A 26,058-nucleotide genomic window follows, 5' to 3' on the forward strand; every position below is an offset into this window, starting at 1 on the left:
AAAAATGCCTTTTTTATTATCTGAAAGGTCTGCAGTAGCATCCCTTTTTCAAATCTAAGCTTTATATGTCATACTTTTCTGTTCTATGCTTCATATCAGTCTTTTACCAACACTGTGTATTAATCTTCTAGAAAATATACCACTTTGTTAGTTCTCTCTCATCAAGCATAGCTTCTAGTCTTAATATCTGTACTTTTATCTCCATAACTTCTTTCTCCACTGCTTTTCAAGTTTCTTGAAAAAGCCACTTCATCAATGAGTTTCAATTTTTTAATTTTTCTGTTTATTTTGAGAAATGGGTATCTCAGTATCTTGCTCAGGCTAGCCTCCACGGATCCCCCCCTCTCAGCTCCCCCTAATAAGCTCATATTAGAAACACACACCACTGTACCCAGATTATCAGCGCCTTCTTAGTACATGCATCACGGCACTCTAAATTTCCCTTTCAGTACAATTTTATCTGTGTATTAAAAATATACTGCTATGTAACAACTTACCCCAAGTTGAGTTGTCTAAAACAACAGTATGAATTATCTTGTAGTTTCTACAGAACAAGAATGAAGAGCAGGGCTGGCGAGATAGCTCAGCAGACAAAGCACCTGCTTAAGCAAGCTTAGGAACCAAGGTTCGATCCCCAGCACCACATGCCCCATGCTGCACCAGCCCTACCCCCAGGGCAGGATGAGCCTGCCAAGTTTGGGCGGGCAGAATGGTGCCCGGCTATAATCCCAGCACTGGGAGGATGAAAGCAGGAGGATCACTTCAAGTCCCAGCTGCGTAGTGAGACCCTGCAACAACCAAATACATTAAAAAAAAAAAAAAAAAATGCTTGCCATTAAAAAAAAAAGAAGAATCAAGAGCAGCTTATCTAAAGGCTGGTGATATAGCTCAGCAGACACTTGCTTAGGTGAGTGCATAGGTCAGGGTTTGATCCCTGGCACTGCATGCTGTGCCAGCTGGCCCCCAGGGCACACTGAGCCAGCGACAGAGTCCAGGTGTGGTGGCACACACCTGTCATCCCAGTACTAGGGAGGCAGAAATCAGAAGGATCACTATGAGCCCAAGCTGCATAGTGAGACACCCCCCACCCAAAAAAAAAGAGCAGCTTATCTAGGTAGCCCTGGCTTGGGGTATCATGAGGCTGCAGCCAACACATGCACTAGGGCTACAGTATACAAGGTCTTAACTGGGGATGGAAGACCCATTTCCAACACAGCTTACTCATAAGGCTGAGCAGACCTTAGTCACTGCTGTGAAGACTACTCAGACAGCCATCTGTCTGCCTCTTCAACCTGACAGCTGACTTCCATCAAGATGAGTGGTTTGAAAGAAGTGGCCATGTCTTGAGTACCTAGCACCAGAAGTGCAATGACATCATTTACCCAACACTTTCAGTTATAAAACCTGATCTTACTCAAGAAGGGAACTGCAGAGAGTGGAAGACAAGATAAGAATCATTGGGTAGCATGCTTATCATGGCTGGCTCCTAAACAGTACCTCCCCCAAGTTTTAAATTGGGATATTTTCTTGATTAATTAGTTCAAAATAATTTTTTTCTTTTGCGGAAACAGGGATTGAACTCAGGCCCTTGCACTTGCCAGGGAAGTGCTTATTCCACTGAGCCATCTCCCCGGCCCTGATAATTTTAAATATCTATAATTTGTCCTTTAAGTCTGCTTTATTTAGAAGTTTATTAATTTATAAAACTGAAGGCTGTCCTGTTAGTAATTCTGGCTATAATTTCTGACTTCATTACACTGGTTAAGAATATACTTAGAATTATTTCAGTATTTTCAAATCTTTTGAGACTTGCTTAGATGCTTAGCATATAGACAGTATTTATATCTGAACATTCCACTTATGACCAAAAGATTTAAAATCAAGTGTAATTGCCTGGCAAGTATAGAGTTCTGAGTTCAATCCTTGGTACCACAAAAAAATAAAGTGTAAGATTCTGCATGTGTCATCTAGCTCAAAGGTGTTGCTGACATTGTTCAAATCTATAATCTTAACCTATAATCTTAGTAAGACAGTTTTTTAGTTACTATAAGATAGAGGCACCTCAATTTCATTTATGAAAATGGAGGCCTATTTCTCTCCTATAAATTCCATTTATGCTGTATGTATTTTGAGGCTGTATTACAAGCAAATAAAAATTTAGAACTCTTCTTTCAGTTTAACGAAACATTTTATAAATTTTCTACCTCTAAAAATGTAATTTGTCTTAAAACCTAATTTATCTCATATTGATGTAACTACAACAATTTTATGATTTATGCTTGTGCAGTGTTTTCCATTCTCTAATTTAACATCTATTTTTACACTGAATATAAGGCATATATAAGTGGGCTTCATTTTTTTTAAACTAAATCTGAAATCTGTCTCGTATTTGCACCACACCATGCATTTTATTTATTTCACACTGACACTTAATGATGTCCTAGTACTACCTCAGTACTGCTCCACATCTTTCTTCTTTTTCTCTTCTTCCTTGCCTTTTCTTTCCTTGCCTTCTTTTCTACTTTCTTCTGTGACAGAGTCTCACCATGCAGCGCAGGTTGGCCCTGAACTAATGGTGACCCCCAGGCTCAGACTCAAAGATGCTGGGATCACAAGCATGAACCACCATGCCTGCCTTTTACTTTGTTCACTAGTCCGTATTTTTGGTCTCTAATAGCTTAGTGGTTCCACATTCTTTTACTAATATCTTAGCTGTTATTTTAGACATTACAAAATATATCTTCATCTTAAAATCTAACATGAATTTGTATTTTTCAACCCTCAAACAATGAAAGACCTTAGTGTTCTATAGCTCCCTTGCCTGATGTTCATGTTAGCTTTTCTTTATTTCCAACAACAGTACAGGGAATTGGATCCAGGACCTCACACATGCTCACCAACCACTCACTCATCAAGCTGCAACCCCAATCACTTATTTTTACTTGCTCTGCTTTCCCTTCCATGCCATAAGCAAACAAGCCCCTTCACTAGGCTCCTTGCTGTCCCAACCTGCCAGGGAGCCAGCCAACTATGGACTAGAACCCCTACAGAATGTAAGCCAAAATAAATCTTTCCTTCTTTAAGCTGTGGGTATCAGGTACTGGGTCTCAGCAACAAGAGAAAGTAAGACATTTCCAAGTAGATTTTTTAGATATGCTCAGTAAGTGATAAACACATGTGGACCCTTCATTACCAACAGAATTGTTTGAAGAAAGACAAGAGCTCCACTTTCACCAAGGAGAATTACAAATTGATGAAAGACACAGCTTATCAAAAGAGCACAGGCTTTATTTGAGGGGAGCCGGGGAGATGGCTCAATGGAATAAGCGTTTCCCTGGCAAGCGCAAGGGCCTGAGTTCAATCCCTGGTTCCAAAAAAAAAAAAAAAAGAAAGAAAGAAAGAAAGCTAGCTAGCACTTTTAGATTTTCAATTGTAAGATGTCCTAGAAAACAATCTACTTCTTATCTAAAAATAAAATAGCACCCAAAAATTTTCCTCACATTTTCAAAATAAAACATTATCTCAACTACAACTTCCTTAATACAAAAAAAAAGTGTGGGGAGGGGGGCTTCTGTGTCTATTCTTTCAGCATACAGGCCAGCAGTGTCGAGAAAGTCATTTTCTCTGGCTTTGAGAGAATGTCTGCCAACGTGGCCCAGGCTGTTCCCAAACTGCTTAGCTCAAATGATTCTCCCACTTAAGCCTCCAAAGAAGCCAGGTCATAGACGCAAACAACCATGCGAGGCAAAGTCTCCTCCATCACAGCACTTCACAGAAAATGTAGAGAGCACCAGTATATAGCTAGGCCCTAGAAGAATTCAAAGATAGAAAAAGAAGAGAAAGAGGAAGGAAAGGAATTTACATGTGAATACTGAACCACCTGATATTTTTAAGCAAATTTTAATCAGATGAACAAATGTTCTGCTCAAAGCCTTATAAACAATTTACTTCAACCAAACAAAATATAATTTTCAAAAAGCAGCAAACACCACCATTTACAGTTCCTAGTGAGCTAATGAATCTAAGGCAGTGATCACCAAACATTTTGTGCTTCTTGATGAAAGAATCTATATCTCAACGTGATACATTCTCAATGGAAAACAGCACCCAGAAACTACCAACATGAAAGTAAATGTTCAGTCTCTATTTTAAATCAGAATCTTCAAAAAATAAAAAATTTTTTTAAAAATCAGAATCTTCAAACTTGGCACCTAACAACCTGTTCAAGCAACTCAGGAGACAGCATGCACATTGCAAGAGCTACTGCTCTAAACCCAACAATCAACTTAGGACTTACAGAGGCACAGATTCAACACTCCAAACAATTCAACTGGCAAAATCTGAACGATAGGAAAGCACAGATAAACCACCAAAGTTCCTTCAACAAAGAAAGGTTGGGTGGGGCTGGAGAGATGGCTCAGTGGTCTAAAGCACCTACTTGAAACAAGCTTGGCAAAGCTCAGGGACCGCGGTTCAATCCTCCAGCACCACATGCCAGCCAGCCCCGCCCCCTGGTGGGCTGAGCTGGCCACACACACAATAAATACATGTAATTAATAAAAATAAATAAATATTTAAAAAAAAAAAAAAGAAAGAAAGGTTGGGTGAGGGGATGAAATTTATAATTTATTTTAATCTATAGCAAACAAGTATAAGGTGTAGACTTTGCTACGCTTTTTTTGTTTTCCTTTGGGTACCAGGAATTGAACTCAGGACTTTGCGCTTGCCATGCCCTAGTCCTTCCTAATTCAACTAAATTAATGTGAGACAACTAAAAAAATCTGAGTATCAGCCTGGGGATGATGCAGTACACCTGTGATTCTAGCACTCAGAAGGCTGGGGCAGGAGAACCACTGCAAGTACAAGACCAGCTGGGGATACACAGTGAGCTCAAGGCAGCCTGAACTGCATAACAAGACCCTGTCTCAAAAAGACTAAAAAAAAAAAGAAAAAATCTGAATATCAACAAATAATAAGTATAGTATACAGAATATTTTTTAAAGAGATTCTTATCTTTTAGAAATACATACTGAAAAAATATATTCTGAAATATTTGAAAAATAAATGGTATGATATTTGCTATACATATAATGTGGTTAGTAAAGAACTGACTATAGGAGGATGGCTTCAAAGGGGTCCATTATACTATTTTGTCTACTTTGTGTAGGTTCAAAACTATCCTCCACTTATTGTGAAACAAGAAAACTTAGTATCTAACCAAATTTAATCAACTTTACAAAATCCATAGGTTTTTTTGTTACTATGGGCTTTTTTTATTTTGTTTTTGAGACAGGGTCTTGCTATGTAACTCAGGCTGGCTTTGAACTCACTATGTAGCCCAGGCTGACCTCAAACTCACACCAACCCTTCTGCCTTAGCCTCCCAAATGCTAGGATCACAGATGTACATACCACACCCAGAAAAATCTGTAAATTTATTTTATTTTATTTTATTTATTTATTTATATCTTTTGTGTGTGTGTGTGGAACCGGGAATCAAACTCAGGTCCTTGTGCTTGCCAGGGAAACACTTATTCCACTGAGCCATCTCCCCGGCCCCAAAATCTGTAAATTTAAAAAGAGAAAAACAACCTGAAACGAGTGGCTGACATTCATCTAATTCAACCATAAATTTCAAAGAAGAAAAAATTCATCAAGAAGCATTCAGGCAAAGGGCCAGTGAGATAGCTCAGTGGACTAAGCACCTCGTTAGGCAAGCGCAGGGACCAGGGTTCAATCCCCAGCACCACATGCTGCACTGGTCCCGCCCCGGGCCACTGAGCCAGGCACAGAGACCAGGTGGGCTGGTGCATGCCTGTAATCCCAGCCTCCTGAGGAGGCTGAAAACAGGAGGTTCACTACAAGTCTGGGCTGTGCAGTGAAACCCTGTATCAAATACATTAATTAAAAAAACAAGAAAGCACTGAGGCAAAACTCTACTAGACATATATTACTCTTCATCATTTGTAGAAATATAAATGATCTTATTTTTTTCTTGCTTATCTAGGTTTAACACAGACTCCCATAATTACCAAGCATATTAATATTTCTCATTTCCAAAGAGAAACAAGCTCTACAGTAAAAGGAAGTAATATACATATGTGCCAACTAAGCTAGAAGCTTACCTGTAGAGACGTGATTGACCCTGTGTGTCCTTGCAGCACAGCAACGGGAGCACAGGTTCTCAAGCACCATACTCTAATGATTTTATCACAGCTCCCTGCAGCAATCAAAGTATTCTCACAATTCACTGCCATATCGGAAATTTCGGCAGAATGACCTCTTAGTGTAGATAACAGACGGCCATTATGTGTTGACCAAATCTTTACCAAACAATCATCTGAGCCCTAAGAAAAAAATACACCCAGATAGAAAAATGAGTATGGCAAAATCTTTTAAATCACCCAAAAGAATGCTTTTTACATATCACCCAAATTGTCTATCTACAGCTGCCCCCTCCTTCCAACTACAAAATACTCAGCAAATAGTATTTCTCTTCAAACAAAAATATATGTAAATATACCTAAAGTTATCAATTTTAATGGATCAAATCACTTAAGAACTATTTTCTACAAAATTCTCCACCAATAATAAGCTCAAATAAAAGTTACTTTATCAATTAACATGGGTAAAACATTTAGTCTAGCTCACTAAAATATGAATGAATGTTAGGAAACATCAAGCTTTCATAGTTTTGTCAAAAATGAAAATAAGTGCATGGGCCGGGGAGATAGCTCAGTAGAATAAGTGCTTGCCTTGCAAGTGCAGGGTCCTGAGTTCAATCCCCAGTACTGGGGGGGGGGGGAGAAGTGGCAATCCCCACAACAAAAACGGTGGGGAAAGCACCCTCATATTAAATAACAAAACGAATGTCTCAAATTTACACCAATCAGCACTCAATATTCAACACACAGTTGAATATGTACTACAAATGTCATACCCAAAAAAAAAAAAAAAAAATCAAAGTTAAATATCTCATCACCCTAATCTTACCTTAAAAACACTGAAAAGATTAAATTCCAAATATTTCCATATAGTTTTTAAGTATAACTACTTGAACACAGAAAGGTTAATTTTACAGTCGGTCCATTTTTCTGGATCAGCTATTCATCCATACAAGTATAAACCACTTCTAATGGTCTGGAGGTTTACATAGCATTTTGTTTTTGCTTTGTTGTTAACACATACTTAAGAATGAAGTATGTCTATAATTGGGAAGAGAGGAAGCAGTGGGCACGCATATTTGAAGGTATCTTTAACAACAGTGCTTAAGATTCGCTACTGTAAGGGGCCGGGTGAATGGCTCAGTGGAATAAGCGCTTCCCTGGCAAGCGTGAGGGCCTGAGTTCAATCCCCAGTTCCACAAAAAAAAAAAAAAAAAAAAAGATTCGCTACTGTAAGTCAAATGTCCCTTACAGCAGCATAATGTATCATGAATATCTGTGCTTAATGACTTGAGGTACTAAAATAAAAATTCATGGGCTCCATACAAGACCTACTCAGTCACCATCTTATATAATCTCTACATGTTTCATAAGCTTCCAGATGATTTTTTTTTTAATTTTTATTTATTTGTTTATTTATGTATTTTGTGTCTGTGTGTGGCCAGCTCAGCCCACCAGGGGGCGGGGCTGGCTGGCATGTGGTGCTGGGGGATTGAACTGCGGTCCCTGTGCTTTGCTTAAGTTTAGCTTGTTCTAAGCAGGTGCGTTAGACCACTGAGCCATCTCACCAGCCCCTTCCAGATGATTCTTGAAGCACTCTAAGGTACTCCAGTTCCATCAAATGGAGTTTAAAATGTTAACTCACTGTAAAGATTCTATGTCCTGTTCTATCAAATGCTACACAGTAAACGGCAGACAGATGTCCAAGAATCCTCCTGTGCATTTTTATGTGCTGATACATAGCTCCTGGAAATGCTGTGCTAAAAGTGGAACACCCTGTGAGTTGCTTTCCTCGATGTATCTCCACTAGGAAATAAAAACAATGAAAATGATTACGAGAAAGCCAGTACGTAAAAGCTAAGAAAAATTCCAAAACAATTTCTGAAGGAACACAAAAATCTATTTGAGAAATTATCAGGACACAAGTTTCTTTCCAATTCTAGTGTATTCTAATCAGTTACATACATTGCTTAACTATGGTAAGACTTTTCATTAATTTTATTTTTAATTATTTTTAAGAAAATTAATTTGCAATTAAATACTTATTACTTCAACTACAACACTAGCAAGCATAACCTTTTAAGGTTTAATGTACAATTTGTAAAACCTCTCAAATTTTAAAAATCATTTCTGGCATCTCAAGGCCAGCCTCACTCACCGAGATTTGGTGGGGCGCCGTAATTCACAGGCATTTCTGGAGGTCTTCCTCTGTGAAGAGCAGCAAAGGCAGAGCCCTTCCACACTGTGTGCCTGCAGTCTTTAAAATGAATTTTAGATACACATAAAATCTTGAAAGTTAACCCCAAGAAAGATTTTATAGAATACTTACGTATATTGTAATAAAACTGTTTATTCAAAGTACCAACTAATATACTTTAACAGAAAAGCCCTGGAGGTTTATTAGACTATTTCTGAAGGGGAAAAAATAAAAATAAAACTTAAGACAGCTCAGATACAGCAGCAACAACAACTAACATTTGTGTAGCACTTTACAATTCACAAAGTGCTTTCTACATACATTATCTCATTGAATCCTCACAACAACCCTGTGAGGTAGGTATTTTTGCCAATTTATAAGTGAGGTAACTGAGGCTCAAAGGTTCCAGGACCTTTAAAGAGATCCACTGTGAACAATTAAAGATGGACCATAAAACCACATCTTTTTCTCCAAGTATCATTTAATGCCAAATAAGTATTCCTTTTTCAATGCAGAATTATACCATATAATATCAAAGATGAAAGGTCTTAGTCACAACTGATCCAGCTTTTCAAAAATGGAAACTTTCTTGAGGCAATTTTTGATTTATATGAAAATTCTCTTAATTAACTTGTTCCTTTTTAATAAATTTAGCCAATAGCGCCATAACTTTTGTCTCCTTACGAAGTACTGACAAATTAAACAGCTTTCCCCTTGTTTTAGTATCGCAGATAATCCTTTAGAGAAGAGCACAAATGTAGGATCTGGGAATCTGAACACTAATTCTAAACTCCCAACCCTCTTTGACTTACAAGCAAATTCACACAGGAAAAAAAAAGTTCTGTTCTCCTCTGTAGGAGACACAGCATAATACACATCATAGCAGTCATGCTGTGCTAGAAATTAGCTTCTTCACAACTAAAAGACCAAGGAAGGGAAGGCAATGTACTAAACCTCCACTGAGCCTCGGGTGCCCCAAACTAACAGGCATATTGTTTTTACATGAATGGATTAATTAATTATGACTATCATGACCAAAGAGTAGTTACAATGCATCCGCTCATGCCACTAGTACAAAACAAAAAGAAATATGGCCCTATCCTAGGGCAATTTGCTGAAGGGTCTTCTAAGCTCTGCCATTTCTGAAGTGGGTGTTCATCACAGAACAACAACAAGGAGGTTGACACAAGAAAACAAAGGAAAACAAGCTACCCAAGTAACTAACTGTAACAACCTACAATATAGTAATTATAAGTAAATGGGACACAGAACAGTTTTCCTAATTAAAGCCACAGTGTGGCACAGCTGTGGAGCACTAAAAAACAACTGAAGCCAACAAACCAGTCTGGCATGGGACCAGGAGGAGGACTGTTCTTTCTCAGAAGAGCTTTACACTGGTGGTGCATCTGAAAAGGAGCATCCCATCAGCAACAGCTCTTCACAAAAAATAATCACAGGATGGACGTGATGTATGTTCGGGATCAGAAGAACCAACAATCTTGCCCATTAGCAGTTTAGCCACAGGTATACATACATCATATCACATACATATACTTAATCTAAGTCATTTATACCAAGCTACAGGAAAAGAATAGCAATTTCCAACATTTTACTAGCACATAACTTTGCAAAAAAAACTTAATGAAAAAAGAATCATGCAATTTTACATTTTTGGTGCTCGTTTTCAAACTGCTACCAAATTTAGAAAATCGCTTGTGCCTTGTAACAAAGGACTTCCAGAATCTAAATACCAATAAAACACCTCTAGCATTTAAAGAGTTTATTAGACACATACAATTACATTCAATGAAATTATGAGTGAGCTACAAAATGGAAAATTAATAACTCATTAATAAAACCTCAAACACATCTCAATAAATTCAAGCTTTTTAGCATAACATCTATCTCTTTACCAGTTTTTAATGCAGAAGGACCCATTAAACACTTATGTAATAAAATTCAAAGTTCTATGCTAAATGCAGAGAATTTTAGTCCACAGCATAATGTATAGTTACATATCACCTTTCTTCCACAACACTTACATTACTTCACAATTTAGTAATTATGAAACTATTAATACAAAGCAGAACACGTCTTCAAATTAAGGTACCTTTTGCTGTACGTAGCAAAGACTGTCTTCCTGCACCAAGTAAAGAAGTAACTCTTGAGATACTGGGTGGAATTTCTTTATCGAGCATAGGACCGATGCGCTGGCAGATTTGCAACAGGTGATCAGGAGCCACATGCTTATTAGACAAGACCTGGTTGGAGAGTTAAGTTTTAATAACACTGTTTATAGTAATATCAAAACAGTAAATACTTATAGATGAGTGAAAAACTAAAAGTTACATAAAACACATTTAAATACAACTTAAAATAACCAAGTGATGCAAATCTATCCCTGTTGGGGGCAGGCCCCCATGGTTCAGTAGAATAAGTGCTTGCCTGGCAAGCACGAAGGCCTGAGTTCAATCCCTGGATCAGCAAAAAAAAATCTATCCCCATCAAAACTACAGCAGGACATATTTTAAGAAATTGACAACTTTATTCTGAAACTTATATGCAAATACAAATGCCATTTAAAAAGCCAAAGAGGGCCATGGAGATAACTCAGCGGCATAAGTGCCTGCTTGCCAAGTGCAAGATCCTGAGTTCAATCTCCAGTACCAAAAAAAAGCCAAAGCAGCTTTGAAAAATAACAAACTTCCAGGGCTATCAATACTTAATTTTAAGACCTGCTTCACAGCTAACAATAATCAAAACAGTACAATACTATTCAGTGTAACAAACTATCCAGAAGGGGATCTAACACATATTTAGACCACTCATCTGACAAAGGTACAAAGACAATTCTATGGGGAAAAGGAAGTCTTGTTAACAAATAGTGGTGAAACAATTACCAAAACTAAAAAATAATTTTATCCTTACCTCACAGTATAAATAAAAATTATCCCAAGATGGATCATTCATTAGCTAAAACCACAGATGGATGCCAACTACTGCAGACATCATTGTGGAGACTTCTAAAAAAACTAGGACTAAAGGTTCCCTTTGACCAAGCTATTCCCCTCTTCATTATCTTCCTCATAAAATTAAAAGCACCCTATCACAGCAATATATGCACACCAATGTTTACAGCGGTACAGATTGCAAACCTTGAAAATAGCCCAAATGCCCATCAACTGGTGAATGGATAAAGAAGATGTGAGTTTTTTCTAGAATGGAATACTATTCTGCCATAAAAAATGATAAACGAGCCATTTCTAGCTAAATGGTTGCATCCTGGGAACATACTCTTAAGTGAAATAATTTGGACACATGTGTAAATACTGCATTGTTTCTCTGGTGTGAGAAATTAAAAATGTAAATAAAGAACCAAAATATACAATAGTTATTGTGAAATAGGAAAAAGAAATAAAAATGCTCAAATAGGGGAGGGAGGATAGAGAAGGAAAGAGAGAGAAAAGAAAAAGGGCAAAGTAAAAGAGAAAAAGAATTATCTTTTGTAAGAGGGGAGGATAGAAGGGTTAAAGGGACAACAGGGAAATGAGAAACAAAAAACAATCAAGTCATACCATGTACAGGTACAGATTCTCTATGATGAATATGATCATTACTTATATCCAAAATGCACTGCTAGGTGTGCTGGCACCTGCCTGTAATCCCAACACTCAGGAGAGTGAGGCAGGAGAATCACTATGAGTTCAAAGCCAACCTGAATATAGAGTGAGTTCAAGGCCAGTACGAACAGCACAGTGAAACTCTGTCTCAAAAGGTCATACGTAACATTTGTAAAATGTACCAAGAAAATCTCAATGAAGAAAAAGAAAAAAAGACTGACAATCCAAATGCAACCTACTCATTTTTACATAGATCAGGAAAAGCAGAAAATAAGATCTATATGACCCTAACTTATATATCCCTAATAAATTCCTTGGATTAAGGGACTAAAAAAAACCAGAGAGGTACAGCTTCTATTCATCTCACAGTTAGTCAATAATAAAAATTGTTATAACTGTCCTGCAAATAAGCATACATCTCTCACAGAAATCATAATACATCAAAGACCAAGCAAAACATTATTTAACAACTAATTTCAGCACTTGTGGAGAGCTGACACAGGAGGCACACAAGTTTGAGCCCAATCCATGCCATCTGGCAAGACTCTGTCTCAAAACAAAACATGAAGGGCTAAGGACATAGTTAAGAGTAAAGGGCCTCAGTTCAATGCCTAACACAGTCCAGAAAAATTACTTTAAGAAAATATATTAAGTGCTAAACTCTAATTATTTTAATAAATACTGAATACCTACTAGTGCCAGAAACTAGTACTAGACATTTCTACAAATAAATATATACAGTGACAAATAAAACACAATTTTAAGTTAAAAATAATCATCTGTATACTTGATGAAAAATACCTATTCCATGTTAGGCCTAAGATGTTTGATATTCAGACAGATAGTGAGGTTAAGCTCAACAGCCTAAGTTGTATGGTAATAACAATAAGCTTCTCTTCTGGAGGGTTAACAACCTAAGTTTGCAGACCAAAAATTAGAGAAAAAGGAGGGCCACAAGGAAAGCCAACATTTTGGCCCTAGCCTTCCAAGGTCAATTAAGACTCGGAACATATGAGAACTTGTACTGTAACATCATGTAACTCAGTTGTGTCCCAAATTTTCTGATTAAGGAGATTATGGGGCCAAAGAGGAAAGTGATCGATGATGTAGAGTGTGCCTAAGGAGAGTCACATGGAGAGAAAACATTCTCTCAGGCTTTCACAGAGAGCACGTTGGCCAAGCAATGGCTGTGACTCATCCACATGGTTGACACTGACAAAGGTTCTACAATCTGAGGTACAGGATCTCAGGATAAATCCTGAGGGGACCTGACTGACCTTATCAGATACAAAAGTTTCAATTCTTGTTATATAGATCTTTATCTTGGTCATAACCATCCACCAGAAAAGTATAAAAACGAAGTATAAGAAGTAAAGCCACGTTATGTTGCGCTGTAGGGGACTCAGGTCAGCAACTTCTGACATTGCCAGTCAAGCAAATACCCAGTACTCTTATGGACTACTGGACTATTTTGGAATATTTTGCTGAGTTCACACACCTATACTATTTTTTCTTTTTTTTGCTCCAAATGCCTTCAGGGCAGGTTTGGCTGGCTTGAGTTGTGGGGATCGAACCACAGCAACCAGAGCCTGATTGTTTTGTCAAAGCAGCCACTTAAAGAACTGAACTAAGGGGCAGGCCCCCACACCTATACTATTTAAATGATAGAACTAAACAATAAAAGGGGATACAGATGAATGACCATTTTGTATCTGTGTATTCAAAATGGTTAGGACAGATATACAGCTACATCTTCTTAAATCAATGAATAGAGGGATTTGTTCTAATAGTGTTTGTAAACAGGATATCATGTCTGCATCTTGTACAACAAATAACCACTAGAAAGATAGTATGCAATGTGTTAATTATTGAAACTGCCCTACCAATTTGATTTGAAACTGTCTCAATGCTATCTGTTTCTCAATAAAACTATGGGGAAAAAAAAAATCTGTAGGCAAGGGATATGGCTCATTGGTAGAATATCTGCTAGTATAACTGAGGTCCAGGAATTGATCTCAAGGAACACATATTCACGTCCATGCATGCCAATTTACTATTAAAGTAAGATATGAGAAACTATATACTTAAAAGAATGGTAAGTGGAACCCATCGAAGTGTAACAGAAAATGGCCCAGCCAGTCTACAAAGTGAGCTCAAGTCTGCTTCTTGTACTATGGATAAGCACTAAGAAGATAACAATGTACAGTGTATTATCAAAACTGTCCTATTAATCAGCTGTGAAACTGTCTCATTCATATTTCTCAATAAAAAAATAAATAACAAAGTGAGCTCAAGGCCTGCCTGAACTAAATAAGCAAGATTCTTCTCAAAAAGACAATTTTTTTTTAAAAAAAAGTCCTATGTCTCATAGTTTCCTTGATTTTTTTTTTTTTAATTTGTTTTTGGAAGGCAGCTATGCTTAAAACTATACCAACACTATTTATTTGTTTCTGTGCGGGGGCTCGAACTCAGGGCTTTGTACTTGACAGGCAGTCACTTATGCTGCTGAGCTCTCTTACAGGCCCAATTTCCTTGATTTTGAAGACTGTATTTAGCACTCTGACTGAGGCAGGAGGATCATCTGCAAATTCAAGACCAGCCTAAGCCACAAAGTGAGCTCAAGGCCAGCCTGAACAGCATAGCAAGACTTTGTCTCAAAAAAAAATGATGATGATGATGATAATACAAGTAATTCATTTTTGTTTTGCTTTAAGGGCTGCGGAGATAGCTCAGTAGAATAAACACTTGCCTGGCAAGCGCAGGGTCCTGAGTTCAATCCCTAGTACTGCAAAAAAAAAAAGGAATGAATTTATGTTTTGTTTTGCTTTTTTGAGACAGTATCTCACTTTATATTTAGACTGACCTTGAACTATGTAGATCAGGCTGTCCTCAGAGATATTCCTGTCCCAGGGTCCCAAGTTCTGGGATTATAGGTGCCCAAGTAACTTTTCCAAGTCTATTTCTCACAAAAAAGTCCTACCCAAGCACTTAAAAAAATTCTTATATACTACAATATAAGGATTACCTGCATTTTGGGTTTTTTTAACTTTTTTTTTTTTTTTTTTGGCTAAAAGACTGACCTATAAAATCAAGTTATATTGGGCTACAGATACAGCTCAGTGGCACAGTGCCTCTGGCAAGTGTAAGGTCCTACATTCAATTTCTGGACAAAAAAAAAAAAAAAAAAAAAATCTACTCAAAGCCTTAAATCTCTTAATATGCACTGATGGAAAAATATATAGGAGAAAAGACAACCTTCCCCACCCAGGAGTGGGGAGGGGGTGTTCCAGGTTCTTCTTGTCTAATAAGCCCCTGCTTCACAAACCTAGGCCTTGGATATCCTCATGCCTGACAGGATAGTTATTATTCCTTCCTCTTTCTTCACTTGTTACGTATCAAGAACAGTCCGGGGGCTGGTGAGATGGCTCAGTGGTCTAAAGCACCTACTTAGAACAAACATAGCAAAGCACAGGGACCACGGTTCAATCCTCAGCACCACATGCCAGCCAGCCCCGCCCCCTGGTGGGCTGAGCTGGCCACACACACACACACATAAAATAAATAAATAAATAAATATTAAAAAAAAAAAAAAGAAAAGAAAAGAACAGTCCGTATCAAGAACAGTCCAACTAACTTCTATGTATTTATAGGTCTAATTGCTAATGAAGGGTTAGGTACTGAGAGGTTCCTACTTTCAATTCTTCTGAGAAGCAGAAGTACCAAAATATTCTTGCTCCCAAATACAGGTTGAACATCCGGCATGGTCAAAATATAAGATAAATTGTGGTTTGGTAAATAAGTCTATTAGAAGCGCCTGAAAAGCTTTAATAAGCTAATTCTTCTGCCCCTCAATACTGAGGCACCTAAAGTACGTAAAGCTCTGCTGGGCATTCTAACAAAAAAGGATCGGAACCACTGAGAGGAAGGATTAAATAAACGAAAAAACAATCAGAAAAATCCAAAATATGAGAAATGTCTCTTCAATAAACCAGAAGCAAGAAAAAAAAAAAAAATTAGAAGAAAAAGAACCCAGGGTGGTGGTTCATCCCTGTAATTCAGGCTACTCCTAAGATAAGAGGAACACAAATTCAAGGTCAGCCTGAGCAACTTGGCAAAAGAGACAAAGCACACGAACACAGCGCTTGTCTATTACATGTGAGACTCTGGGTTCAATTCCTACTACTGCCATACACAGAAGATGAAAGGATTTAAGATAAACCAGGTATGGTAACACAAGTTTCCATTCCCAGAACTGTGGGACAGTGAGACAGAAAGATCACAAATTGAAGCCCAGCCTGGGCAACTTAGGCAAGGCTCCACCTCTAAATGTACAGACATTCAGAGAACAAAAAGAAAATCTGAATATGAACTCTAAAATACTAGCACTCAGTGGGTTAAAAGGTCTTTTGCCAGGCATGCTGGCACACTTCTGTAATCCCAGGACTCGAAAGGCTGAGGTGGGAGGCTGAGGCAGTTTGAGCCCAGGCTGGGCTACAAAGTGAGCTCAAGGCCAGGCTGAACTACATAGCTATACCCTGTCTCAGAAAGACAAAAACAAACAACCAAAAAAAGCAGGGGGCAGGGGGTAGGCAGCAGGGGAAAGGGGAAAGGGGAAAGGGGAAAGGGGAAAGGGGAAAGGGGAAAGGGGAAAGGGGAAAGGGGAAAGGGGAAAGGGGAAAGGGGAAAGGGGAAAGGGGAAAGGGGAAAGGGGAAAGGGGAAAGGGGAAAGGGGAAAGGGGAAAGGGGAAAGGGGAAAGGGGAAAGGGGAAAGGGGAAAGGGGAAAGGGGAAAGGGGAAAGGGGAAAGGGGAAAGGGGAAAGGGGAAAGGGGAAAGGGGAAAGGTCTTTTCTCTCCCCAGGCCTTGGAGAACCCAGAGTCTTGGGTATACTAAGGACATGCACCACCACTGAGCTATACCCCCAGCAGAAAGCACTTCTTCCTAGAGCTTCAGTCTAATAGTGTATGCACTGTCTGGAGTTTCTTTTAAAATATTCTAACATGAGCTGGACATGGGAGCCCATCTTTATACTTCCAGTACTCAGGAGTCTCAGGCAGGAGGATCTTAAGTTCAAGCCCAGCCTAGGCTATATAGTGACACCTTGTCAAGGGAGAGAGAGAATGAGAGACAGGGTGAAGGAGGGACAGAGAGGAAGGAAGGAGAGGGAAAGGGAGAGGGAGGAGGAAGAGAGGGAGAAGGGGAGAAAGAGGAGGAGAGAGGGAGGAAGAGGGAGAGAATTAGGGAGGGGGAGAGAAGGGGAGAGGGAGAAAGAGGAAAAGGAGAGAAGAGGGAAAGAGGGAAAGGGGGAGAGAGAGAGAGGGAGGGAGGAGGGGAAAAAAGGGAGAAGGGGAGGAAGGGGGGAAGGAAGGAGAGGAAGAGAGAGGGAGAAGGAAGGAGGGACACAGACAGGGAAGGAGGGAGATAGGGCAGAGAGGTAGGAATAGAGAGAGGTGGGAAGGAGACACAGAGACAATAAGTTTTCCAGCAGAAGCCAGGCATGAGGGCACATCTGTAATCCCAGCTACTTTAGCAGGTTAATGCAAAAAGAGCTCAAGTTCAAGACCAGCCCATGTTGAGACCAGGTTTCAAAATTTAAAATAGGATTTAGTTCTTGCGCCATACTTAAGAGTCAACTCTTCTGCCCCTTCTTCACTGACCTGCTCCAGAGAAATAACAGTTTAAAACAGTGTTTGGTCTAATGCAATTCTCTCCCCTATGGCTGCTGGATTTCAGAACCAAGTCTCCAGAGTGGTGCATTTCCCCTCCCTGGAACCCTTCCAGAATGAAGTTGACCTTCACTTATTACGGCATCATATTCTAAAAGACAGTTCTACATTTAATCCTGAAGGTCTCAAAAAATAAATGTACAAGCTTTAGTCCAGGTTTATCTGCCTGTCAGTCCGTAAACAGAGCTGGAGATTAACTCCTCTCCCCACTCAAGAATGATGCTGACTGATTTTTATTGCACAGGTAAATCCACTGATACAACAAAACATTCCGAAAGAACATTCTGAGTTTAGTAACAGTTTTAAACAGAAACAGGTATTAAAGAATAGGCAAAGCACTGTCTCCCAAGGACTGCCTCACTTCATCCTGACCTCTCTGCAGAGCACCTTACCAGGCTAGCCACTATCCCCAGAGATGTGCTAACTGAGGCTAACATGTGCCTACAGCTAAGTGTGGTCCAGGGTCACAGGCTTACAAGGAAGAGGGTCCAAGTGCACAGCATGAGCAGCTCAGCTCCCCCAGCTCAGGGCTCTTCCTTGTACCACCAGTTTGCTGCCACTGGCACTGGACAGGGTAAAGTCTACGCGACACCTTAAAATGGGGCACAGAGTAAGGGGCAGATACACTTTTTTCTCCTTGTCTCTTTTCAAAAAGGAAAAACACTGTCATGGGTAGACATCTGCAGCAGAGCTGGCTGGAGACTGGACAGGCCTTCTTCCCCCACTGTCTGGAATTCATACTTATCTCCAAAGAGTGCCACCTAGTCTCTTTCTACCGAAATCTGGCCTGTGAACCCCCTGCAAATAGTTAAAGTTACCTTTAACATCCTGTCCCTTTAGAGGGAACAGTCACATGTGGCTATCAAAACAGCAGATTTGGCTATCAGCTGTGACTGTCAAACCACCAAGGATATCAAGGCAACAAAGAGGAGCTTGTACAGCTGGGTACTCCAATCAGATAAGCCGTCAGCCTAGGGACTGTCTTAAAAACTGTCTTTGCTTTCATAATGTCGTTTTTATTCCTTTTAATTCTTATTATAAGCAATCTGTTAAATGACCTAATAAAGTTGACTACTCTATTTATAACTACAAACTTAAAAACTGTAAAAGGGTCACTGTACTTCAAGTTAGCCAAATACATCTCAGTGCACTCTGTTCTAGTAACAATTGATATGTGTCAAGTCAGTATGTTAAATTTGTGACTGGTTTCAACATCTAAAGCTGTTTTGTTTGAGCTCAACAAATTTTTCTCCTTATTGCTCCTTTGGATTTTTTTTTCAACAAATAATACACTGCATATATTCTTGCTCCTTTGGATTTTAAAAATACTTATGTCTAATTGCCAGTGAAGTGGAAGACCCAATACTATTATGGGCTACTGGACTCTTTTAGAATATTTTGCTGAATTTACATACCTATAATATTCAAATAACGGAACTTAAAAAAAGGGTATACAGATGAATGTCCTTTTTGTATCGGTGTATTCAAAGTGGTTAGGATAGATACATAGTTACATTCTCTTAATGAATAGAGCGATTTGTTCTAATGGTGTTTGTAAATAGGATATCATGTCTTGTACAGCAATTAACCACTAGGAAGAATGTATGCAATGTGTGAATTATTGAAACTGTCCTACATTGCTATTTATCAATAAAATTATGGAAAAAAATTTATGTCTAGAACTTAAGTTGGCTTATAGAGAACTACCATTAGCATTAGAACATGCTTCCATCCAGGTTTCCAGCTTTTCAAAATGATAGCAAGACTGGTTTCACAAACATAATGCATACTGTAGTGCATACTCGGGAATCTTTCATTAGTCAAGATAATGAATATGGAATATGGTTCTCATAGGCCATCTAAAATTTGTGAAGATAATTAAATGGGGACCCCTCAGACTTAGGGAAAACTATGAAACAGGACTCCCCTTGGTGAATAAAAGAACAGCTGCTTGGAAATATTTATTCCAATGTTTGTTCACTAAGGGAGCCCAACAGTTTCCATAACTTTATGGGACAGGTACCCCCCAATTAGCATATTACGATATGTTAAACATATAAACATATTATTGTGATATTATGATACTGCTAGACATACTTTTATGGCATTTACATAAGGGCTGGCCAGATAACTCAGCCGACTAAAGCACCTGCTCAGGCAGGCCCAGGGACCATGGTTCAATCCTTGGTATGCAGTGCCAACCCCATCCCCAGGGCTTGCTAAGACAGCAATTGAGACGAGGTGTGGAGGTACGCACCCATAATCCCAGAGCTTGGGAGGCTGAAAACAGGAGGATCACTACAAGTCCAATCTGTATAGTGAGACCCTGTAGATCCTATACTAAATACATAAAATAATAATATTTACATAGTTTATCATCAAAAGGTAAGTTTTCTGTGGGTAAAACAATAAGGTTTTATTAAAAGATGCCTTGGTACAAAATTAAGGGACAAAGATTTTCATATAGCTGTGACACTCATTACAACCAATTTCATGGTATACTAAATGTAATCATGCCTTCCAGATGTACAGGTCTTCAAAGATGTAAAACAAGGATTGTTTATGGTGATCATCTTTTCTTTTAGACTCAGACATTTGCCTTTCTGTTGTGCTCTAGGTATTGTAATAAAAGATTTATGTCCAGCAAGCACAAGATCACCTGTCAAATCATAGTTTTTTGTGCTATATACATATGTGTCATTACACTTACAGATGCTTAAGTGACAAGCAGTCCACTGTCATTAAAAAAAACTTCTATAGGGCTAGTGAGATAGCTTAGCAGACTGAGCACCTGCTTAGGCATGCGCAGGGACCCAGGTTTGATCCCTGGCACCACATGCTATGCTGGCCCTGCCCTCAGGCATACTGAGCAGGCCACTGAGACTAGACATTGTGGCACATGCTTGTAATACCAGCGCTGAGGAGGCTGAAAACAGGAGGATCTCTACAAGTCCGAGGTGTGTAGTGAGACCCTGGACCAAATACATTTAAAAAATTTTTCTTTTTCCTAAGGTATTGTAGCTGGCCTGTGAGGATCACTGAGCTGAACACCAGCCTGGGCTACAAAGTGAGTTCAAGGCCAATCTGAATTGTAAAGCAAGTCCCTGTCTTAAAAAGACCAAAAAACAAAAAAAACCCTCTACAGTACATTTACAGACATGGACCAGGGTGGCATTCTCCTTGGGTAGCATTCTATTGAAGGATAACAAATTAGATAAATTGTGTCATTTAATATCTTGTGATCAGATGGAGACATTTGACTAACAAGGCCATTCTATACTAAGACAGACATTTAAGTGTATTACAACAACGATGTCATCATGATTATCATACCATGTGTGGCTCTTGTTTTCAAGAGACTGTAAAGCTATATAACTGTTATCCACTAATATTCTGCAGGTATTCACCTACTAAAACAACCATGGTCAGTTAAAAAATAACAGCCCTAGGGCTATACTTTAGTTTTCGAAATGCTTGATAGTCACTTGAAATTTTAATAGTTAAGTTCACTAATCCCTCTGCAATACAGATGTAACTGATCCTCTCTTCTGTGTGTTTAACAACTGACATTTGGAGGCTAAACTAGAAAGATAAGAGGGATAAGAAGACAGCCAGTATTGGCCCTAGCCCTCCAAGGTCAATGAGGACTTAGGACCTGAGCAAAACTTTTCTATAGGATCCTACAGCTTTGGTGAGTCACCCAACCTCCTGAGCACAGAGATTGCTGGACCCCAGAGGACAGGAATCAACATATGTGCAGTGTGCCAAAAGAGTTACTAAAGAAAAAAAAAAAGAGTTACTAAAGAGGGAAAAGATGGGCTGGTGAGACGGCTCAGTGGTCTAAAGCACCTACTTAGAACAAGCATAGCAAAGCATAGGGACCGCGGTTCAATCCCCCAGCACCACATGCCAGCCAGCGCTGCCCGCTGGGGGGCTGAGCTGGCCACACACACACACACACACACACACACACACACAAATAAATAAATAAATAAATAAAAAAAAAAAAAAAAAAGAGGGAAAAGTTTACCACAGTCAAGCAAGACCATGACCCATCCTGGTGGCTGACACTGCTAACAATGACAGAGGAGCTGAGAGGCTCTATTCTTTGTTCCAAAAGTAATGCCTAAGGAAACATAACTGACTTTGACAGACAATAAAAGGCTAATTTTGGTTAACACAGGCCTCACTTTCACACAGCAGAAAAGTATAACCAAAAGATGTATGAAAACAATACATAGTAATAAAAACTAGATATAGAAAGGGGCTCCAATTGCTCACCCCTCTGGCAGTTTCCAGCTACACTATTGGTCAGTAGCTGATCAATACTGTGGTTCCTTAAGGAAAAAACTACAGTGAAATCTATAAAAGTTCAACAAGTCTTTAAATTGCTTAGCTAGAACTGTCCTTCAAAACCACCAACCTGGGCCAGGGATTTATCTGTCTGGCAAGCATGAGGTCTTGAGTTCAATTCTTGGTACCAAAAAAACACCAAACTCTCCATCTTCTTACAGTTAAAACTAGAGGGACTCATGACAAGAAGTATCAGACTTAGTCTTCACCAATAGGGTGATCTAAGAGCCACCTGGTTATAATCACTATTCCAGTCCCTGAAAAGCAGTTTCTGCCAGCAGCTTAGTGCTCATCCTCTGATTACACAAGCTTTAATTTCTTGGAAAGTTGATTTCTGCCTAGAGGTTGATGAACTCCAAATAATCATACAGCTCAAACCAACAACAAATGACTTTACTGGGATCTACTAGATTGAACTTATAAAGGGAGTTTATAGCTGGTAAATTGCAACATGACCTCTAGCTGAGGCCCACTAGGTTAGGTCTCTGGAGAAGACCCTTGACTGCAGTCTCCCCTACACCAACTCTTCTCAGCTCAGAACTGCTGGATGGAAACTGTACGGATTCTCCCCTAAACACAGTTAGGGATGCCTCTTCAGAGGGAGCAGTATTATAGATAGCTAAATTAGGTGGAAATATAGTGGGCTGGTGTGGGAGGCCATTAACTGGTATCCATTTTATAACAGTCAGCCGTTTTCTTAAGTTTCTATTCCCCTGCTGAGTTAAGTTTATGGTCCTTCTCACCTTGCCCATTCCCCGTGAATCACCACGTGCTATGCCCCAGGGGTTGTACCTTCCCCCGCTGCCTAGATACCTGCTGACCCCCAAGAGCTGAGACTTTCTCATTCCTACACCCCCTATATATACCCAACACCTCCCTTGAATAAACAGGACTTGATCAGAATCCTGTCTTGTCCTCATTCTTCGCGTCTCCTGTCCTTTCTCCCCTCAATTCCCCGCTCCTCCCCCAGGTGACCTTCGTTGACTGACCCGCTGATTTGGGACAGGCTGGTCCCTTGGAGGCAGTGAAGAAGATGGGAACACATCAAGACTGTGACTGAAGGTGCATCTGAAGATTGGAATCACAGTAGCCAAATTTGCAGATTACTGGTATCACCATTTGAGATTTCCCATTATCTTATTAGAGGTGGCTATCCTCTCCCACCAAGACTAAGGCCACTTAACTCAAATCACTAAAACTAATAACAAGACTAAGACTAGATTATGGACCAAGGTTAATGATGTCACCTATATACCCTTGCTACCATTGGATCATTATTACCTAAGAAACAATACTTGGATGCAGGGGCCAGGGGTTTATCTCTGGCCTGCTGTGCCAGCCCTGCCCCTGGGGCATCCTGAGAGGGAGACTGTGACTGGGCATGGTGGCACACACCTGTAATTCCAGCACTTAGGAGGCTGAAAAACAGGATGGCAGCTCATCTGGGATCCCTCTTGTCTCTCAGGAGCTATTCCTATTTTCCATTCCTATTTCTCAATAAATTCTACTCTTAAATAATTTAAAGAAGACTGAAAATAGAGCTGAGAGAGAAACCCTGGACTGAATCCCCTGGAGTGATCTGTGTAGTGAGATCCTGTAGACCCATACTAAACACATAAAAAATAAAATAAAATAACTATACTTGCAATCTTACTGGTTGATTATAAATTTGACCCACATTGCATCCATCTCACAATTTTGTTCTATAAAATTTCAAGGACTGGGAAGATAACTTGATGGTCTAATCACCTGCTTGGCAAGCAAAAGGACCCAATTTCGATCCCCAGTAACACATGCTGTGCTGGCCCCAAAACTAGGCATGATGGTGCACACCTACAATCCCAGTACTGGGGAAGCTGAGACAGGATGATCCCTACCCAAGTCTGAACTGCATGGCAAGACCCTATATCAAATAAATAATTTTTTTTTTTTTTTTCAGAATCAGGGATTGAACTCAGGCCCTTGCGCTTGCCAAGGAAGCGCTTATTCTACTGAGCCATCTCCCCAGCCCCTAATAAAATAAATTTTTAAAAATTTCAAGAAGCAGGCTTGTTAGCAGCTCATCTGGGATCCCTCTTATCTCTCAAGAGCTATTCCTATTTTCCATTCCTATTCCTCAATAAATTCTACTTTAAATAATTTAAAGAAGACTGCAAGGGGCTGGTGAGATGGCTCAGTGGTCTAAAGCACCTACTTAGAACAAGCTTAGCAAAGCACAGGGACCATGGTTCACTCCCCCAGCACCACATGCCAGACAGCCCTGCCCCCTGGTGGGCTGAGCTGGCCACACACACACACACACACACACACATAAATAAAAATAAAAATTAAAATTAAAAAAGACTGCAAATAGAGCCTAGAGAGAAGCCCTGGACTGAATCCCCAGTAGCACCACCACCAAAAAAAAAAGCTGGGGGTGGGGGGGATGGCTCAATAGGATAAGCACTTCCCTGGCAAGCGCAAGGGTCTGAGTTCAATCCCCAGTTCCACAAGGAAAAAAAACAGCGGATTAACCAATGAAATGAATGGCTAAATGGAATTTGCTTCTTAACACACTATGGTAAGGTGGCAAGGTAACATTCACTATTCTTTTAATAACCACTAAGGATAAATAACAGGTATGTGATGGGTTGGGTCATGTTCCACTGAAAATTTCACTAACAGTTAATAATTTAAACATCTAAAGCAAGGTCATTGTGGTGGCACACCTGTAATCTCAGCACTCTGGAGAGGCTGAGGCAAGAAGGTCACAAATTGAAACCCAGGCCGTCTATAATGATGCACACCTGTTAGCCCAACACTCATAAGGCTGAAGCAGGAGGATCACCACAAATTTGAGACCAGCCTGAACTACATAGAAAAAACCGCAAATAGAAACCAAATATAGCAAATCATAGCAAATAACACTTGAGAGTTATTTTCTTAAAATATTAAAGTAAAAATAGGTTTAGTTTGGAGTTCTAGAAGCGATACACATCTTAACAAAAAGTCATTCTGAGCCAGGAGTGGTTACACCTGTAATTAATAAAATCTGTAATCCTAGCTCTCCAGAAGCTGAGACAGAAGGATTGCTGAAAGTTTGAGCAACTGGGCTACAAAGTGAGCTGAAAGCCAGCCTAAACTGCATATTGAGACCCTGTCTCAAAGAGACCAAAAAACAGATCATTGTTTCAGAAGAGGCTCATACATCTACCAGTCCAGCAAGAACCAGACATGTCATCACAATGTCACCTGAACTTAATTAACCTTAAACAGAGTATCTTACCCAGGACTTCAAGCAAAAGCCAAAAAAATGTATGGCTTTTTGGGTTTGTTTTTTTTTTTTTTTTTTTTTTTTTTTTTTTCAGGAAGGGTCTACAAAGTGTTCAGGGTCTGACTACTAGATCGGACTCACAGTGATCTGCTGTTTACAGCCTCCCAAGAGCTGGGATTACAGGCTTGAACCTCCACACCCAGTCTCAATTGCTGTCTCAGAGAGCCCCAGGGGCAGGGCCAGCACAGCAGACCTGGGGATTGAACCCCTGGCCCCCGCTGAGCTATTTGGTCAGCCCTTATATGTCTTTTTAAACTACATTTACAGGGCTGGGGAGATGGCTCAGTGGACTAAGCGCTTGCCTGGCAAGCACAGGGGCCTGAGTTCAATCCCTGGTACCAAAAAAAATAAACAAACTACATTTACAGGTAACTTGATAATTTTCCAGAAATTATAGCATCATACATGTTTCAAAAAGCATTAGGAATTTTTTTGTTTTTAATTAAGGAAGTTTAGAGCCCAGCACAGTGGTGTGCACCTGTAATCCCAGCGCTTGGGAGGTTGATGCAGGTGGATCACTGAGAGTTCAAGACCAGCCCAGGCTACAAAATAAGCTCAAGGTCAGCCTAAACTGCATAGGGAGACCTTGTCTCAGATAAGGAATTCTAGCCTGGAGATATAGCTCAGCTGCACAAAGCCTGCCTGCCAAGTATGGGATCCTGAATTTGATTCCAGCCCTATACCAAAA

General features: G+C 39.6%; 1 protein-coding gene across 3 annotated transcripts in view; it reads right to left on the reverse strand.

Annotated features, from left to right (window-relative positions):
- Positions 1-26,058, reverse strand: part of Brwd1 (bromodomain and WD repeat domain containing 1) — a 153,031-nt gene that overhangs the window by 123,859 nt on the left and 3,114 nt on the right. For all 3 annotated transcript variants that reach the window (XM_004631770.2, XM_023716038.1, XM_023716036.1), the window contains exons 5-8: positions 10,471-10,621; positions 8,322-8,420; positions 7,809-7,969; positions 6,125-6,346 (exon numbers count right to left, since the gene is read on the reverse strand). In XM_004631770.2, coding sequence (XP_004631827.1) covers positions 6,125-6,346; positions 7,809-7,969; positions 8,322-8,420; positions 10,471-10,621 — 633 coding nt within the window. The remainder of the gene's footprint in view (positions 1-6,124; positions 6,347-7,808; positions 7,970-8,321; positions 8,421-10,470; positions 10,622-26,058) is intronic.

Source organism: Octodon degus, unplaced genomic scaffold (genome assembly GCF_000260255.1).
Source record: "Octodon degus isolate 3935 unplaced genomic scaffold, OctDeg1.0 scaffold00045, whole genome shotgun sequence".
Classification (NCBI taxonomy): domain Eukaryota; kingdom Metazoa; phylum Chordata; class Mammalia; order Rodentia; family Octodontidae; genus Octodon; species Octodon degus.